The 19476-nt window shown below is 43.5% G+C and overlaps 2 protein-coding genes across 4 annotated transcripts; both read right to left on the bottom strand.

Moving 5' to 3' along the window:
• Positions 1–2901: 2901 nt before the first annotated feature.
• Positions 2902–4930, bottom strand: LOC108925993 (cyclin-dependent kinase 4 inhibitor D-like). Of its 2 annotated transcripts, XM_029250710.1 has the most exons (4): positions 4921–4930; positions 4757–4800; positions 3737–3929; positions 2902–3354 (listed from the first exon to the last, which is right to left on the bottom strand). In XM_029250710.1, exons 3-4 carry the CDS (start codon positions 3875–3877, stop codon positions 2983–2985), a joined length of 513 nt encoding a protein of 170 aa, XP_029106543.1. In that variant the 5' UTR covers positions 3878–3929; positions 4757–4800; positions 4921–4930; the 3' UTR covers positions 2902–2982. The 2 variants fall into 2 exon arrangements, with proteins under 2 accessions (XP_029106543.1, XP_018593918.1); XM_018738402.2 differs by lacking the exons at positions 4757–4800; positions 4921–4930 and having other exon boundaries at positions 3737–4271.
• Positions 4931–8644: 3714 nt separating this feature from the next.
• Positions 8645–19065, bottom strand: ldlra (low density lipoprotein receptor a). Of its 2 annotated transcripts, XM_018738712.2 has the most exons (18): positions 18488–19059; positions 15265–15387; positions 14809–14931; positions 14331–14702; positions 13878–14000; positions 13629–13751; positions 13366–13485; positions 12893–13018; positions 12577–12748; positions 12231–12458; positions 11900–12018; positions 11595–11734; positions 11140–11281; positions 10776–10928; positions 10468–10677; positions 10283–10360; positions 10014–10177; positions 8645–9826 (listed from the first exon to the last, which is right to left on the bottom strand). In XM_018738712.2, exons 1-18 carry the CDS (start codon positions 18564–18566, stop codon positions 9791–9793), a joined length of 2631 nt encoding a protein of 876 aa, XP_018594228.1. In that variant the 5' UTR covers positions 18567–19059; the 3' UTR covers positions 8645–9790. The 2 variants fall into 2 exon arrangements, with proteins under 2 accessions (XP_018594228.1, XP_018594229.1); XM_018738713.2 differs by lacking the exon at positions 8645–9826 and having other exon boundaries at positions 10035–10177; positions 10283–10356; positions 18488–19065.
• Positions 19066–19476: the final 411 nt, after the last annotated feature.

The raw sequence follows: 19476 nt of genomic DNA, 5'->3' as shown, positions 1-19476 counted from the left end.
TGGCAGGTAGCTACTAACTAGATGACTAGAGGTCATCATGGCTATTAATAATAGTCCACCTCGTAAACGAAAACGATTAGAGATTACAGTAAAAAACAATGGGAGAAGGAGATCCGATGTCTTAACAAAGTCAGGGAGAACGATTGCGAACTGTAAACTTTGTAAGAGAAGCTACGTGGAGAGGATATTCTCCGTAATGAAAAACAAGTGGAGTGACTCTAGGAACAGATGCTCTTGTACTCACGAAAAGCGAGTTGCTTGTGGCCATGAACTTTAATAAGCCATGATGTAGCGAATTTTACAAAACTCTAGGGGACAAAGAAATTCTTGCTGCTGCGGGAAGTGAGAAGTATTCATGGAAAAAATAAGGAGGATCTAAGAAGAAGGAAAGAAAAGGGACTTTTTTTCTGTTTGCATTTTAATCGGTCAGAGTATTCCACTTTTGTTTGTGCTGTTCGTAAAAATATGTGAAATGCAGTCTACTTTCAATCGGTTGCTGTTCTTAAAGATAAGTTATCAAACAGCAGGTGCTTTGCCACTTTTTTTGAATTCGTGTTTATTCAGAATCAGAAGAATCAGAATCAGAACGAGCTTTATTGCCAAGTATGTTCGCACATACAAGGAATTTGTCTTGGTGACAGGAACTACCACAGCACAGACAGAATGACAGTGACAAGACAGGTGAAAAGATGGAGTATGTGAGCAAGGGATAAAAAATATTTAAAAAATATAAAGTACCCAATATACAAAAATAGTACAAAAATAGTCGCTAGATACAAATGCAAGGGAGTGTAAGAGAAATGTGATAAATAGTTATAAATATAAATAGCATTATGTATTGCACAGTTTACTCTCTAGGGGAGAGATTTAGGTGTTCATGAGGTAGATGGCCTGAGGAAAGAAACTTTTCTTATGCCTGGCTGTCCTGGTGCACAGTGCTCTGTAGCGCATATTCATTAAAGTGAAACAAAATCACTCAAAAGGACTGTGAGTCTGTTCCTCATCAGTTGTGTAACAAGTGTTATAAGTCGCCTAGGCAGACAATGAATATAATGATGTGTGAGACTTGAGCATGACGTTAAAATTAATTTATTTTTACAACTGACATGTATCATATGTCAGTGAGCTAAAAGCAAATTAATGTGTCTCAGATTCATTTTAGAATTTAATTGAACCAAGCAGAGACTTCTTATTTACACATATAGTATCCTTATACTGTCCCTTATTTTCCTATAAAGAACCCAAAACTTTGTCCCTTGTTTTCTTCTGCAGGGTTTCGCAACCCTACTAATCAACGTGTTCATTTTGAATCAAAACGGACTCGTTAAGATACAGAGGTAAAAACTTCCTAAACGCTGCCACCTAGTGGGCCAATGCGAGTACTTCATGTTTTCGACACGATGTTTTTCCTGACGCCTCGCAGGAGTCAAGTTTGCCCGAAACAGGTCGGCAAACGGCGAGAGAAATTGTTCCCGCGCAGTTGCAGCACGAAAATGGTGCTCTAGCTCTTCAATTTACGAACAAATTTAGGACCGAACTTTTACCACGAAGTCACAATCTACAATTGTTACGTGGTACATACATCCCTGCTTTTACCCTCGAGTTAAATTTTGTTAAAAGCTCAGATGAAAGTATTATAAATAAAAGCTGCTCTAACACTTTCATACATTTATGCATTATCAATTGCCGCTTACAAGGTCCTGGTGGTGCGGAGTCTATCCTAAAAGTCTGCGGTGTGAGACAAGGTACACGCAAAGGGACTCCAGCACACTCAGCTTTCTTTTATTATTTTTTAAATTAACTTTAATTAACTCAATGATATTAATTATTTTTTTTATTAAAACGAAAATAATCTTGAAATTACTTTCAAATTTAAATTGAAAACAACCTCCATAATCAGTTCCTGACCAGGTTACCACATAGACATGTCCAATGTTTGTCATCTTCTGGCCACTTTCGTCTTTCCTTATTACCTATAAAATCAGTACGAGCTTCATAATACAGATGGCCCTCAATTTATTTATGGGTAAAGTTTTGTAATATATATATACTGGCTATTGCTATAATACAAGACTTTTCATTTTAACATTTTTTATTAACTTTCAAGCATTAATCTTTAATTCTGCAGTTGTAATTCCAAACTTTGAAGTACATGAGTGTTATTGCATTACATTTCCTTAGTGTATAATGATCACATAAATTCTTGTTTTTTGCTTACGAAACAACATGTGTTAACCACATATCGAGCTGCACGTGCCATTTGACAAATTCTGAAATATCTGAAGAAATCTGATAAGATATGAATGTGCAACCATTTTATGAAAAGGTACTTATCTATTGCTTAGTCATATAAATAAACAGAAAAATATTATTGCATTAAACATTTTTTATTAATCACCCAACAAAATGTACTAAGTTTATACATTTACATTTAATCTTTGAGCAGATGCACATCTCAACAATAGAGCTCTATACCTATGATTATTTCTGTTACAATAAAATAATTTAAATAACTTACAAAAAAAAAATCTAACAAATGTACAGAAGTAAACTGCAATGTTAAAATAAATAATCCAAATAAATTAAGCCTTAAATTAGCATTATATACTCATTACATTTTTCATGGTCTTTGTTCCTACATCGTGCCAAGGATAATTACATTTTTACATGAATTAAAAGAGCAACGCGACTAAAATTGCCGTTTCAACAATCAAACTACGCAATAACAACAAAAGAGTCCTAAGTAGAGTCCTTCTTCCCAACAGACAAGTCTCGGATCACTAAGCAAAGAGATGGCATGTAACGTCATTTTACCTGAAGCGCTGAGCTTCTCACAAACACAAACAGCTGTGAAAACACCAGTTTACAAAAGATGGAACCACGTGCCCCAGAAGAGCGCGGGAGCGCGCACCGGCTCGCGTCTGCGCGCAGGTGACTCATCGTGCGCCTTTTTCGGGTTTTTTTTTTTTTTTTTAGGGTCTTTTAGGGCTGCCGAGCCCGGCTCGGCTCCACGTGATGCTGCAGCAGCTCCACGATCTCCAGCGATCCCGAGGCCCTGGCAAGGTCCACGGCCGTGTTCCCGTGTCTGTCTCCGCGGCTCAGGTCGGAGCGCGGCGCCAGGAAGGCGACCGCGTCCACGTGACCCTCTCGCACGGCGAGGTGAATGGGGAGTGCGCCGCCGTGGTCGGGGATGTTGAGCGAAGCCCCGAACTCGTGCAGGACGCTCAAGGTGTCCACAAATCCGGTCCGAGCAGCGTCGTGCGCGGGTGTGATGCCCTGCTGGTCCTGGACGTTGGCATTGGCACCGTGCTCCAGCAGCAGCGCGGCCACACTGCGGCTGCCCATCATCATGACCTGCGGTGAAGGAGATGATGATGATGTGAGAGGAAGTGTGAGGAAGACGAGAATGATTCAGAGAAGAATCCGAGACTAGTAGAGCCTCGGGGAGCGGAGCGGAGCGGAGGGGGGTCAGACTCAGAGTCCGTACTCTTCGAATGGCTCTCCGGAAAGAGCTACTTATACCGAGATACACTTTCGGGGATATTAATTAATAAGGCACACGTCACTCGGAAAGGTCTGTAGACCCATCCATCCATCCATTCATTCATTATCAATACACCTTGTCGATAACCCATTCATCCGTTATCATTTAATGCAGAGATGCCGTGTTGTCCATCTGAAGAGAGTTCGAGAGGCGGCCAAGGAAGGCGAGAGAACGAGATCGGGTTCGGTTCACCTGCAGCGCGGTTCTCCCGAATTTGTTCACGGCGTCCGGGTGCACGCCTTCGACCTCCAGCATCCTCCTCACGTGCCGCACGTTCCCGGTGGCCGCGGCCGCGGTCAGCCTCGTGCCCGGGTCCCCGTCTTTCAGAATCATGGCCGGTCCGGTCGTCGGTGCGTCCGTCCCGGATCAGTAATTATCTCCGAAGCTAACTCACACGGTCGATTAAAAAAGCAATGATCGCGCAAAGAAGGCCGACGAATGTCCAGTCTGCGTTCCGGATCATGCTGTCACCTGAAGTGCCCGCGGCGCTGTCCTGTCCAGCTCAGTCGCGAGCGGCTAAGTGACCAGTGACTCGGCTAAGAAGGTTACGCGGCCGTGTTTCGCGACGATCTCTTTAGTTTATAAAATGATCCGTACTAGCCGGCTAATTATCAGTTCTATTTCTTCAGCAGGTCTCTTCCACTGCTTCTCTTATCCTCTATTTAAATTCTCCGATTTCGGACGTCTTCAAAAAACCAACAGCGTAAGCGCATATACACTGCGTGCATCCAGAACAGACTTTTAAAATGTTTAATTTGCGCGCTGAGATACCAGTTAGGGGTTAAACCCAATCGTTATCGTACAAACGCCAGGGAGAAGCCCCTCCACCAATCACAGCCCCCGTTTGGGTACAAGCGTGATGATGTTTTAAACGTCATCATGATAGGTCTTCGGTTTGACCAATGAAATTCGGAACTCAGAAGGCGGGCTATTTCACACGGATCAAATTTCAGGAACTGCTCATTCATTTTTTTCCCTCGCGTTACTACAAAACATTAGATGAGAACACAAAGAACGCGGGATATTTTGGGGCGTTTTTCTTCTTTGTAGTCGTGCAATAAATATGTTGCTAGCCGGTAAATGAGCAGGGTAATAATACAATACAATACTCGGATTCCGAGTAAAACGTTTTTGCAACATTATTTAAATAACTTCCTTTCGTAACAAAATAACGGAAGCAAAAAACAGAACTTCTTGCGTAGCAAATCTTACCGGTGTGATCACAGCATATGTTTTCGAGGATGTGTGCAGGATTTCTACAAAGAAAGTGTAAAGCACCTTTAAAGATGCTCATAATAGCGTTGCTCTTTACATTATTAAATGTAAATTGCTGGAAACAGTTAAAACAGAATTTACGCAACACGATTGTGACTTACTGTACATCCAAGAAAAAAAAGCTGCAACAAGGAAGCTACCGATAGGGGGTGCTGTGTACTCACTTTTACAGGAAATAACAGCCACCTCCACATGTAGTTGCAAATAACATAAGTAAAGTCTGCAGTGTAGTGTTCTTGAAAGCAAAAAGCATTCAACATTTATTAATTGAATACTTTAAATTTACCATAAAGGCATTTTGTTAATTCTGATGCATATACATGTATTATTTATATAGATGATACCTCTTATTTTATCAGTCTGCAAGGCCAAGCTGTACAATGCATGGCATGTTTTCTGATGACGGTGGCCCAGTGTATTCGCATTAGCAGCTCCTTATCCTCTTGTAAATGGGTAGCTTGTGCTGGCTTTTTGCTTTGCCGAATTAGGAGTAACAAATTGCAGGCTCTTAAATTTTTGGAATAGCCCGATGGAGTCAATGCAAATCACAAGTGAAAGGTCAAATGTGTTTTTGTACATAAGTCCCAAAACTGAAAACATAGATATTGACATAACTGATGTTTAATATTTCCCCTATGCCCTCTGGAGTCATTAAATGAAAAGAAATCATTAGTAAAAGTCATTAAATAAAAAAAAAATACAGAAATGATTACATGTATTTCAGATTTTTTTAATGTCTAGTGACTATTTTTGTATATTGTGTACTTTATATTTTTTATCCTTTATTCACATATTTTATCTTCTCATCTGTGTCTTGTCACTGTCATTCTGTCTGTGCTGTGGAAGTTTCTGTCACCAAGACAAATTCCTTGTATGTGTGAACATTCTTGGCAATAAAGCTCGTTCTGATTCAGAACAGGGAATGGTCAGCTTCTGATGTTTTTATTTATCTGGCACCTTAATCCAAGGTGTCTTAGGTTTGTTCAAGATTAAGACTGCTCATAAACAATGTTCTTTCCTACTTGTTCAATGTAACATTATGCCCTGTTCCAAACCCCATCTTGCAATCATCTATTTCTCACTCATTATCAGAATTTTTAAGTCTGTCCACAATAGTAGGTGGGTAGACCATGACAAACTGTTCTCATTCTATGATATGAACCGTCCCTCCAAAAACCAAGGTCTTCCCATTTCCTCATACAGTGGTGTGACAGTTTAACTCCACCCCTTGTCTGGTTTTGGCCAATGGAAACTTCCAGAGTTACAAGAAGGAACCAAAGTGAGAAGGTCATATTCAAGTTATTGCCCTGGTCTCACTGATCATCCATTTTTGATCATGGAACAGCTGATGAGCAAGTTTTGTGACATACATACATACATACATACATACATACATACATAGAGGGGGGTGCGGTGGCGCAGTGGGTTGGACCACAGTCCTGCTCTCCGGTGGGTCTGGGGTTCGAGTCCCGCTGGGGGTGCCTTGCGATGGACTGGTGTCCCGTCCTGGGTGTGTCCCCTTACGCCCTGAGTTGCCGGGTTAGGCTCCGGTTCCCCGTGACCCCGTATGGGACAAGCGGTTCTGAAAATGTGTGTGTGTGTGTGTGTGTATATATATATATATATATATATATATATAGACCCCTAGTATATATAATAAACCTCAGATTTTGTTAGTAGCAGTTACACATGGTAAGCAATTTATTTATAGAAATATTCTTGACCATTAACAGCCCGTTAAGTCCAGATGCATGAAATGTTAACTGTATACATCTATGATAAGGTCAATATTTGTGAAGGAGCTCTATCCAAATATTTGTCAAACTCCAGCCAAAAAATAACAAATGCATGAACACAGGACACAGTAAAATTGCTGTCATATTAACTTTAATTTTAACTTTAGAGAGGTGGTGACACCTTCATACTTTAAAGTGTCCAAGGGCTGGAAAGAAGTGGTAAAGACAGTTTTACAAAGACAGTCAACAATAGATTAAAAGTGAAATAGCAGGTTTGTAAATATGACGCATTATAGAAAAAAAAGCAAATTAACATTTTAGAATATTAATGTCAATTCATAAAAACAAATATAGGTAAATATATGACTATGCTATTATATTCATTCTAATTATATAATAGGTTCAGTCCATTACAAGAAACTGTTTGAAGGTCACAGTCAGACCGAGTTCCCAGAAATAGTGAAATATTAATCCAACAGCTATAGCCATTGCTGGGACTGTATGAAGAGCACTACACACACCATCAATCAAATGACTACATTTACCCCAAAAACTTCAAACACTTAAAAGGAGGGTTATAATATATAAACCAAAGCAGCCAGAATCCAGTGTACTGCAAAATTGCCAATTCATTGCAGTATTCATTTTATTAACCTATTCCCCCCCCAACTTTAATTTCAAAAGCATAACTGGTCTCAAGAGTTAATATTTTCAAGCCTCTGGAAATCATAAAACATTTCCCCCATACATACAACACAATTCTTGTAGTTTAGTTATTTAAAAAGGAGTTTTATACTTAGATATCACCCTTTCACAATTCCTCCTGTACATTCTCACTAAACCTTATAAATTCCCTTCTGATAAGATTTTCACCCAAGAATAAGTAACGATTAAATCTGTACACTTCCTGTACCATTATTTGATTTATATTGTCCATTTTATAAAATGTTTGTTCTCATTACATTTCATGTACAGTAGTAAGTAGTGTAGTAACTGAATCAGGTTAGTCATTAAAGTATGGGCTGAAGATATAAAATAGACATTTCAGGTCTGCAATAAATAAGTTGTATTTGTTTATGTACAATATTTTAACTTTGAAAATATACAGATAGACTAAGGTCACAAATATGCAAGGAAAAGTATTTACATATAAACACATTTATACATTCACAGCATATGCAGTCAGTGATTTACAATTACATTTATCATTTAGACGCTTTTCTCCGAAGTTACGTACATCTCGGCAAAAAGACAATTTGTGCATTACGTTAGGAGAAAGAGTTGCAGGCATGTGATTAAGTAAACCTAGTCTGTCCCCCCCCCCCGAAGTACCGATGTTCATTGCTTGAGGAGGTGCATGAAACGCAGGATAGATAAGTCCTGATATTTAAAAAAAAAAAAAAAAAAAAAAGGTAGGAACATTAAGTACACAAACATTTACATACAACGCAGGAGTAGTGGCTGTATAAAGGCTTATCTGGGCATGATCATAAAGTTGCATGAACATTTACACCATACGTGAGCTGGAGAGATATGGGAGAAGGGAGTCCGGAAAAGGTGAGTTTTCAGACCCTTCTTAAACGTAGACGGAGTTTCAGCAGTTCTGATTTTAAAGCTTCATGTTAGCCCTGCACCCAAACTTCCAAAAGCACAAGAGTGAAGGGCACGAGGGTCATGAAATTCACCACTTCCCTGAGAGAAATTCCACAAGAGTACCTGTCCCAATTCCATTTGGTCATTAGTGTACACTTCCCAGCTCAACAGGCAACATTTTCAGTACAATTTTTTGCAGTGTCACTTTGGTCCACAGTAGCAGTGACTCAGCTCAGCACCAAACTTTAAAAAGATGCTTTTTAAGAACTAAGGACTAAGAAAGCAAAGGCATTTGGCGACATTACATGGCCTCAAAAAAAAAAATTGCCGAATAAAACTGGTAGCAAGGCAACTGGACTTACTGGCCCTGAGGAGCAAAGCATAGATTTTGCTGGTTCATGTCAAAGGCAGCACAGGCAGAGTGAGGAGTCTAACTGGTCACAAGGAGGGGCCTACACACATTGAATCTTTAAAACTGCAGTAAAATTGCTGCTGCACATCAGGTTGAAAGAAGGTAAAGCTCTGCCCTCTGCAGTTTTGTGCTTTAACATTCTTTAGAGGGACGGAATAAATTCAAACACAGATGTCAAAAAATGAGCCTTCTCCCAATGCCACTGTGGTTAGCATTTGGAAACGCTGCAAAAATGATGCAAAAATAAAACTTGACTACATAAAGCTACATGAGTTGTCTCACTCCGGAGGAAAAATAAAATTGACTTGGTAACAACCAATAAGCGATTGTCACCCTCTGTCAGTTAAGGCTCCGGATCGGCTTGTCCGGGTCACATCCAGGCAAACATTGTGCCGTTAAAGAAACGCACTACTGAGTAATAGTCACACAAGCCGACCTGTAAGGGCACCAAAAAGGAAAAAACGGAAAAAGATTCATTTCAATTATTTCCCACAAAACAAGTGATAAAATCTGACTGAATGCTATAAACATAGCCATCACCATAGTAAAAAAGTGGTTCACCATTCCCTGTCACAGGATTAAATATTGGAGATCAAATCTTTACACACACTGCTGTTTTTAATACAGGCTCAAATATATAAGACTAGCATTTTTTACTTCCTTTCACCATGAAAGCAATTTTTAGGTGCACTAAGAACATATATACATAGCTATAATCAAATATTAACCTTAATTTTTCAGCTGGGAAGAACTCCTTCAGCCAAACTAAACGTAGTGCAATATGTGTACGTACACTTCTGTAAAGACACTCAAGACATCATGTACCTCAAACGACCTCACTCCAAAAAAGAAAAAAAAAAAAAAAAAAAAATTCAATAGGTGTTCAATGATTGAAGTTCGTCAAAGCCACATTCAGATTCACATACTTCCCCAGAAAATGAATGACATTCCACTTTGGATAAGTCTTCCTGTGTCTTTGACGTAGAGCTTTTGGTTGCGGTCCCTATACTGCGTAAAAGCAGCCACTGGAGTCGGTGGCCATGGGTATGTCAGTCAGGGATTTCTGGATATGCACTAGTGCATCATCTTCTCTTGAGCCTTCCTTCATCTTGGAGGACACAGTGGTTTCAGTCACCAACAGCATCTCTATGTCCTTTAAATTTTCAGTAAGCAGCATTAAAGTGGCTGTTGCTGTGTCTTTTTTTTTTGCTGTTCCCATCAGGATAGATCTCATGCCATGTCATCCTCTGTGCTCAGCATCTGTCGCTGTACGGAGGTGAGGGGGGGGAGATAAATTTAGAAAAAAAGCCTGCTGCTTTTCCAGGCCACAGCATAAACACACATATAAAACTTTGTCCCTGCCCACAATGATCCTTTTTCACAGCTTTTACAGCAGCCAGACAAAGATGGAAAGAATTAGAAAATAAAAAGGACCTGCGTAGGCAGTACTCACCGAGGGGTAAGTGTAGCCGTCTGGACTGTGATTCCGGCATATGTGCACTTCATCCTCTGTGGTTTTCTGGTAGACCGGGTTGTCAAAATGGATGCTGTTTGTGTTCCTCACCCGCCAGTTCCTCCAAAGCAAGACAGCCCCAAAGGCCACCAAGCACAGGATGGCTGCAGGAGGGGAAAGGGAAGCACTGGTTCAGTTGCATGCTGAGAACTCAGAACGGAACATAAATGACATGCAATAACGAGTGCCGAGCATTTTCTCGTACTCACCAATGGGTAACGCAATATATAAGGCAGAGGATGAAGACTGAGAATGGTTGGGTTTGACAGCAAATACATCTGGGCTAGCTTGAAAAGACACAGGAAGGTGATTTACTCACGCAGCATGGAGCTGCCTTTAAAGGTTCTTATACGTTCCAAAAAATGAATCACTAATACACTGGAGTCATGTATACCTTCCAGAGAGGTGCTATACAGTGATGAGGTAGCATTCTGCTGGTTCATAGCCCTTCCTGGATTGCCAGGGTAGGAGGGAGGCACACCCACAGCGGTCGTCGTAGCAACTTGAGAGGGACGAGCCAGCTGCGGCGGTGTAGTGCTCTCTGGGGTTTTCGGAGTAGCAGCTGGACGTTCATGTTTGACAGGTGGCGCCAAGGTTTCCGCAACTACACGTAGAAGATGAGACGAGGAAAAGCGTTGGTTGAGAGTACACTTACTCTCTAAAAGAAACATTCCAGCCTGATGCAAAGGCACAGGAGCCAACCTGAGATGCACTTCCTCATGTCTGGGGCTAGGGTCATGTGGTCTGGACAAGCACAGGTGTACTTGGGAGAACGGTCGTTGATTTGTGGCGCAGGAAGGCACAGGTAGTCACAGCCTCCATTGGGGATGTTGCTCTCCTCACACCAGTTTTTGCCTGACAATAGAAACAGACTTCATGCTGTCATTTTTCATAATTTGTGGTGTTCGTCCCCCGTCCCAAACTGAAGTTCTTGCAAACTATTACAGTCTTAACCATCAGTCAAGTCTGTTCACTTAGAGGGTTCTTTAAGTTCTGATCTATTTTTTAACACAGGTAGCTAGATGGTATTTGTACATTTCTTTGTCATTTGTACTGCACTTCATACCAGTGGGCTGCTTGAGGTTGTGGTAGAGCACAATGCCCTCGGGGGAAAACAGGTTCTCTGCCACAGCTGTGATGTCAGCTCCTGTGAGGCGGTTGGCACTCAGGATGGCATTGTTTGCAACATCAGTCCAGAACACTTTCTCCTATGGTGGGGGAGGAGGAGGAGGAGTAATCAGATACTGGGCCAAATAAATGTGTCTGCAACATGCCTCTCGTAATAATGAGAAATTTAACTTTAGTCACAAAATTCAAGGTGACAGACAAAGACTTCCCAGCAGTTGAGCCTGTATGGTCTATGTGATTTTCAAATCAGCACGTGAGGCAAACCAGACTATTCTTAAAGGCTCTGTACTGTATGCAAGTGGGAGAAAACTGGACACAGTCTATTCAGGTGTGTTACTAACCCAGGACATTGGAAATGACCTTGGACTCAACCTCACAGTTGCTCAGGCTCACCTCGAACACAGTCAAGGAGAGGGGATGTGCCAGCTTATGCTCATCGATGATGAGGGTCCGACGGCTACCTCCATTAACATCGACGCTGGAGAGGGTGTGCAGTTTGGAATCCACCCAGTAAAGCCGGTGGTTCAACATGTCTGTCCATAGGGAGGTGTGAGTAAGCTCTCGTGAAAGCAGCTTCACGATTACGGCTCTTGCAGCCTTTCAGCAAAAGTAAGATCCCAGCTATGTTAATCGATGCTAAAGTGGGGGTTCTAGCTCGACACTTCCTATATGCAAAAGCCTGGAGGCTGGGCTCTTACCTAAAGTGATGCCATTAGGCCACACAATGTCATCTGTCACCAGGGGATTGCGATCAGCACCATTCAGCCCTCCTTTCTCGATCTTAGCCGGGCTGCCCCAGTCAGTCCAGTACATGAAGCTGCAGAGTCAAAGTAGTGAGGAACATTATGCTAATGTTCACTTTTGACTGATCCTTCTGAAAGTAGACCAACTATTGATAAAGCTGCTACAGTACAGTTATCTTACTGCTTAAATTTGCCAAGATAATTTTGTCTTGGGTATTCAATGAATGATAAATTGAATGTTTCTGAATGACAAAGGCATTCAGCATTTCAGTATGGTGCAACTTACTTCCGTTGAGGGTCAACCACAATTGCACGGGGCTTGGCTAGGTCCTCTTTGATAAGAGTCTTGCGGCGGGTCCCATCATTTGTTGCCACAGAGATTGTGCCATAAACACTGTCAGTCCAGTAGATGTTGCCATGAATCCAGTCAACAGCAAGGCCCTCCGCTCCCTTGATGTTACTTTCAATCACAGCACTGTGGTGGGAGGAATTACCAGCCTTGTCCATGTGTGTGCTACAGTTAGGGAGGAAAGAACATGCATGTGGTCAACACAGACCGGAGCAGCATCACACTTCCACCAAAAAGCAGCAGAGTTAGAGAGGTGGCATGGATTCAACTTCACTCGTCTCACCTGTAGATCTTCTTCTGAGACAAATCTGACCAGTAGACCTTCCTGGTTGGGATGTCCATGTCCAGGGCTACCACATTCTTCAGGCTGGGAATAAAACGTGTGTACTCGCTGCGGTCCAGTGTCATCTTCCTCACTTCATGTCGGTTGGTGAACAGCAGATAAGCCACTGTACCTGCAGAATGTGGGGTGAGGTGACAACAAGGTCACAAGTCATTTAATGAGGTTCTGAAATTGCAAACTGCTGCAGAATCTCATTGCACTTGGATCAACAGCTTGGTACCCCTTTACACCCATGAAGTCCACAGTGCATGTGTACCTATAGCTTTGCAGTTCTTGGTTCCAGGGTCCAGCTGGTAGCCCTCTTCACACTCACACTTGTAACTGCCCTCTGTGTTAACGCACATCTGGCTGCAGGTGTCAGGGCTGACACACTCATCAATGTCTGGAAATGAAGTCGTTGTACAGGTTATGATCACTTTGGTCATAACAAGTATGACAACAAGAAATCTGATCTAGAAAATGTCTGGACAGAGACACTGCTGAATTACAGTGGCAGGCAGCTGATGACAATTCGGGGCACTAGCTGGGCCAGTTTCCCCAGATATTCACTGCCACATGATACAGTCCTCTTGCAAAAACAAACATCTGGGCAAAACAGAGTTTGAAGTCCAATCCATGAACGACAGACATAGAATAAACTGTAAAGTCCATCTTTGCTCCCCTCCCACAAATCCTCATTTTTAGGCAACATCATCAAAGATGACATATTAGACTATTATCCCTCTTTACCTTTACAGTGTTTCTTGTCCACCAGGTTGAAGCCAGCAGGGCAGAGGCACTCGTAGCCAATCTTCAGGTCATTACAGATGTGAGAGCAGCCGCCGTTGTTGTACAGGCATTCGTTGACATCTGTAGGGGAAGGCGGCAGACAGTTTAGCGCTGCATGGCCCTGCTCTCCTGGTCCCCCTTTAAAGCCACAAACTAGTGCCTCAGATTCAAACAGCTGCCAGCAACAGAAACAGGCACTGTGTTTCACAGGAAGCTGTTCTTACCGCACTCCTTGACAGGTTCATCAGACCAGTCTCGGCAGTCCCGCTTGTTGTCGCACACTTTGTCCATGTTGATGCACTCTCCACTGCGGCACTGGAACCAAGTCAGGCCCTCGCACCTGGTCACTGCCAAACCACGAGGCAGCAGAACATTAGGGACAGACTGGAGGAGTGCTGCTTTCACAGCATCAAGGAGGAGACTATGTTAAGAAAAGGTCAAATGGCAGGTCTCAGTGAGGCGTTGAGACTCACCATTGACGCAGCCACGCTCATCACTCATGTCGGTGCAGTCGTACTGGTGGTCGCACTGGCGGCTGCCATGGATACAGGTGCCATCAGTGCACTGGAACTCATCTGGGCGGCAGGTGGGTTGGTCTGAGAGTAATGGATGTTGTTGGAGGAGGTTACAGAAGTCATGCCATCAACCAAAAAAAAAAACTTGATAAAACTAATGGGCAAAACAGGCATTCATTTACAGTCCCATTAGCTAAAGTCACTGATCTGCCTGATTGAACCAGTTAAACTTTTTTCTGAGGTACTAGTTGCATAACTGGAGGTGGACTCCATCCACAAGGGCAAAAATTAATCAGCTCTGTGGGAGGATGAGCAGATCAGACATGAACTGATAACGATACACTAAAGGCTCTCAAACAGCAAGTGCCAAGTTAGAGAGTAATCAGCCAGCAGAGCTGAGAGGACACTCACTGCAGTTAGCCTCATCGGAGCCATCCTGGCAGTCAGTCCCTCCATCACACTTCCAAGTGATATGGATGCACTCCCCACTGGCACAGTGGAACTCCACGGAGGAACAGGAGCTGGTTGGCTTGCGGCCGCCCCCACAGTGCTCAGGCCACTCATCAGAGCCATCCTCACAGTCAGCATCCCCATCGCACGCCCACAGACGTGGCACACACACCGAGTTGTTACACTGGAAAGAACCTGAGCTGCATGTGGCTGCCGGGCAGGATGCCTCATCACTGCCATCTTCACAGTCACGGTCCTCGTCGCACACAAATGATGCCGACACGCACTGCCCACTGGTACAGCGGAACTCACTGTTCGTGCAGTTCTTGGGTACTGTGGGAGAAAAAAACAGCAGTGAGCTGACGAGGATACAGATGATGGGGCTTGTGCACTGGCTGTGCACTGCAAAACAGAAACTGGATGGCCGGAGCTTGCCCACCACAGCTCTCCTCGTCAGCCTCATTCTCGCAGTCAGGCTTGCCATCACAGCGCCAGCTCTGGGGAACACACTGGTTCAACCTTCCGCCACAGCTGAACTCAGTAGGGGAGCAGGTCTTTACCCCTGTATGCAACACAAAAGAAATGTTGCGACCAAACTGAACCACGAAGAAACCAAAACGTATAACTGCCCAGAAAATGCTTTTAAGTACCTTTTTAAACACAGAAGTCAGATGCACTCAGTTTACTACAAATAAGTAAATTGCTTGGGTGGCTAGAACTCCCTAGGTTTATGAAAGGAAAGCTGGGAGAGCACACAAAAGCTTACTGAAATACTTTGCTTTATTGTACTTTTTATAACAATTTTACAGGTCTATACAGCTGCATGTGTACTGAAGCCACGCAAGTTAATGGCCTCATACTGCTATCACATTATCATGCTGGGATGTACACTTACGGCAGGTGGCGGGCAGCTCGTCAGTACCATCGCTGCAGTCATCTGCACCGTCACACACCCATTTCATAGTGATGCATTTCCCATTTCCGCACTGGAACTGTCGTGCCCCGCATGTCACAGCCTCTGAGAAAAGAGGAACCATACATTCCATAAACAAAAAAACAGTGCAAACATTGACAATGCATCTGCTATTACTTTCATTGGACAGTCCGAAAAAAAATGTAATTTGTTCTAGGCATCACTGAATTTAAGTGTTCTGTCATAAGTTTTTGATACAGCACAGATTAGATATAACTAATTACTCAAGTGATGAATGGTGTTTTATATAAGCACAAATCCTATTTAGGGACAGCAGGGAATCCCACAGCAGTGATATGGACAGAATTCGATGATATAGTTCAAGTGAGGGATTGCTACTGTGCTTGCAGGCATTCAGGGAGAGTGTAGAACAAAAACAGTTATGCAGCCCTTTGTCACAGACTTCTCAAAATGAACCCAGATCACAAAGTCATGTTTGTTAACACATTTTCAGAACCGCTCGTCCCATACGGGGTCAAGGGGAACCGAAGCCTACCCGGCAACACAGGGGGTAAGGCCGGAGGAGGAGGGGACACACCCAGGACGGGACGCCAGTCCGTCGCAAGGCACCCCAAGAGGGACTCGAACCCCAGACCCACTGGAGAGCAGGACCCAGTCCAACCCACCGTGTCACCGCGCCCCCCACGTGTTTGTTCAGTTTTACTAAATTTAAAAGCTATTTTCAGTTTCAACCACTATTAAAGAATCAGAATCAGAATGAGCTTTATTGCCAGGTATGTTCGCACATACAAGGAATTTGTCTTGGTGACAGAATTGACAGAAAGTAGTAGTTTTAGGGGAGGGGGATATATGGGTCACTGAACATATCAGTGGGGGTGTAGCCTAATCATAAGAGTAACCCAACATCAGTTGTCATTTTGTAATGAAGAGATGCAACACCCCCCACAGACAGATTACATTCAGGGCAATTTCTACCTAGAGAAGTGCACAGATTCATCTTTTTTAAAAAGATGAAAGAAAGAAAAAACACTCGAATACGCAAGTTGAACATGAAAGAACACCTACTGGGTGCGAAACCACAATACCAAAAATGACTCTGCTGCTGTCACTGATCTAACCAGAAAGTGTGTGCTGTTCACTATACGGTACTTTCCCACGTTCACGTGTGCTTAAATGACAGCCACGATGGAGTAACAGATGTTTTCCGTGTCAGGAGTTTTTTGTAGTGACTAATCTAGCTCAAAAACATAAGTCACTCAGCAGTGAGAGCACTGCCCGTCCAAAATTATGCAAACAGGTCCAGAATACTGTATCACAACAGTAACAGTCTTGCTTTCAAACAGAAAATTTTAATGCATTATTAACTCTTACCGAAACGTACATTTCCTGCCCGACATAAGTGTCACCTTGTGTATTTATTCTAACATGGAGTTTACCAGTTGGTGAAGGGTCAAAACCAGATATTCTTTAACGCTAGTCAATAAATAACCACAAGTACAGTGCAGGATACTGGCTTCCGAATAGCCTATCGCCCAATCCGAACAGATACTGTTCGCAATGCGGTCAGGGCCGAAGAATCCAGCTGTCGTTTGATAGAGGTACCTCTCCCCATCTAACCAAACATCTCCTTTTGTGTTATGGAGACAGTTCTAGAAGGGACTGTGTTTCTTCAGCCCCAGGAGTCGAGAGAAGAGCTAGCCCCAGGGCCCCAAGATGGATCAGTGATGCAATCCAGTTGGGGTTTTGTCATTAAACAACAACGCAGCAGCTATCCATCCTCGCCTCTAAGGAAAAGTCGCAACTTTCAAGGTAATAACCACCTTACCGTTTTTAAATGCTGTGTCACACAGGGTCTTAACATGAGCCAAAAGAGCCTGGCTCAGAATCTGAACTGGAGAACAATGTCTATGCAGTCATGACAATTCAGTAGGTCCCTCTAGACCACTAGACAACACTGCAATTACCATTCGATTCATCCATATTTAAAACAAGTGACTGTTTAGAGGAAGTAGACAGTGGAAATGGGGGGGAAAAAAAAAAAAAATCCCATTAAACAGGCCCATCGAAGAGAATCATGAGAAAGTTCCTGCTGCCATGCTTTTTAATGCAAGTTTAATGTGCACAAAACACACGCCCATAGAACTCCGCAGAGCCACACCCAATAGGTCGAAACTCAGGTTTGACCTTTTTGCCCGCCTCCGCTCGCGACCGTCCTCATTCCTTTCGCTGATTGGTCACTCCACCTGACGTCACTTGGATGAAGTCAAAATGCCAAATGAAGCGACCAATCACTAGAGAACCGCTACGGGTACACCTCATTGAATGGGAGCGCCGCCTTGCTGCCACAGTAACCCTTGCTATCAAAAATGTATCACTCAGCGACACTTCGTCTTTAAACAACCGAAACCCCTTTCAGGTGAGTATGACCATTCAGTCAAGTCAATATCTCATAACCCGAACTCCAATAAACTCACACGATGCTGTATCGTACTTTCATGATAAATAAAATATCAATCATCAACAGAATATACCTGTAACGGTTCATATGTAATATGGAACGTTAACAGATATTATGGAATGACGAGTAATAACTAATGTGGAACGTTAACTAGACCATTTAATAATATAATAACCAGCAAAGACGGTATCATTCACATTTACTTCCGACGCTTTCCTCCAAGTAACTTCCAATATACGCATCAACCCAGACCAAGTTCTTCACCCACCTGCTACTTACACTGCTAATAGTAATACGCAACTTAAATGAGTCACTCTCCGTGTCATACTCTGTCTTTCTCACTCACACATACACGATGATGCCACCATCTAGGCAGAATAACACGCCTGTTTGGACTGTGTGTGGCAGGAAACCCGTCCCATGGGAAGAACAAGCGAACTCCAGGCTGGGTGGATCATTGACCCATGCCGCCATGCACGTCCACCTGCTGCTGCGCCATCCCCGGCCCCGGCGGCACTGGGAGAGACAGAGAGCAAGGCTTCCCGCTATGCCAGCGTACCATCCATTTCCCTTCACAACTCCATACATACATTACATTTCTCATTAACAACTACCATGATGTGTACAAGAAGTAGTTAGCTACCACTAATTTAACTAAACGACTCCCACTATAAAAGAAATTCAGGAAAAAAGAAAAAAAAAAAAAAAAAAACACAGGCAACTCACGCGTTTCAGCGAAGCAACCGAGCAGGAACAGCGTGCAAAGCGCGAGCACGACTCTCCTCACGCACTCGCCAGGGAGCATCTCTTCGACTTCGGGCTGAGGCTACGCGCGATGAAGGTTAGTATTCAGCACAGAACACGGACAAGCAGGCCGTCGTATGTGTATTTCAGATAAAACACAAAGCAGCAAGCCGTTCTGTGCGTTTTTTTTGTTTTGTTTTAACAGAAACCACAGAGCGCCGTGAGGTGAGGTCTCGCGCGCAAAAGACTACAGGCAGACTTACTGCAGATGGGCTCGCGCGCCCAGGAGCGCCCCCTTTGAACGCGTGCGCTCGCGGAGGCGGGACTCAGCCAGTGGTGTGATGTTTGAAATGTGCTCCCTTTCAATGGGAGGAGACCGTCCACAAGCGCACCATCATGTCACACACTCCCCCCCAGCACCCGTTAACCCCTGACGCTCCGGACGGGCCGCCGCCGGTGCAACACACACACACACACACAAAAAACAAACCCTGACTGCGAATGAGATCGCCGTTTCAAATAAGACATTGACAAAACGCGAGCCCGGAAATCATGTCATGTGCAAAATATGACAGAAATAAAAGAAGGCCAAAAGAAATAGATTCGCAAAATCACAATTTAAATGACTTAATTGTCAAGAATTCCCTCCGGTGAAGGAACGTGCAGGTGAATGGCACGTTGTCGTTCGTTTCCATGGGAACACGGCCTTTCTCGCCCCTTGCCATCCGAAAGAGCGGGAAGGAGAGAGTGTGAGGGGGGATGTGCCTGCAGTCCCAGGGTCACCGTGTGTTTTTGCCCCCTGACTTGGAAACCTACGTCGCTTTTCGTCCCGATAACTGCGGACTTCGTCTTCCCAGCACGGGCCTGTTCACCTTGAGATCTGCTGGAAGTTTTCAAGGACTCACCAGATAAACGAAACAAAACAGATAAATAGCAAAGAGAAAACAGATATCAGTGCCAGCGTCACTGTG

The sequence above is a fragment of the Scleropages formosus genome, chromosome 3 (genome assembly GCF_900964775.1).
Source record: "Scleropages formosus chromosome 3, fSclFor1.1, whole genome shotgun sequence".
Lineage (NCBI taxonomy): Eukaryota > Metazoa > Chordata > Actinopteri > Osteoglossiformes > Osteoglossidae > Scleropages > Scleropages formosus.
Note: the sequence above shows the minus strand (reverse complement) of the source record. Positions and strands in the feature narration are given on the sequence as shown.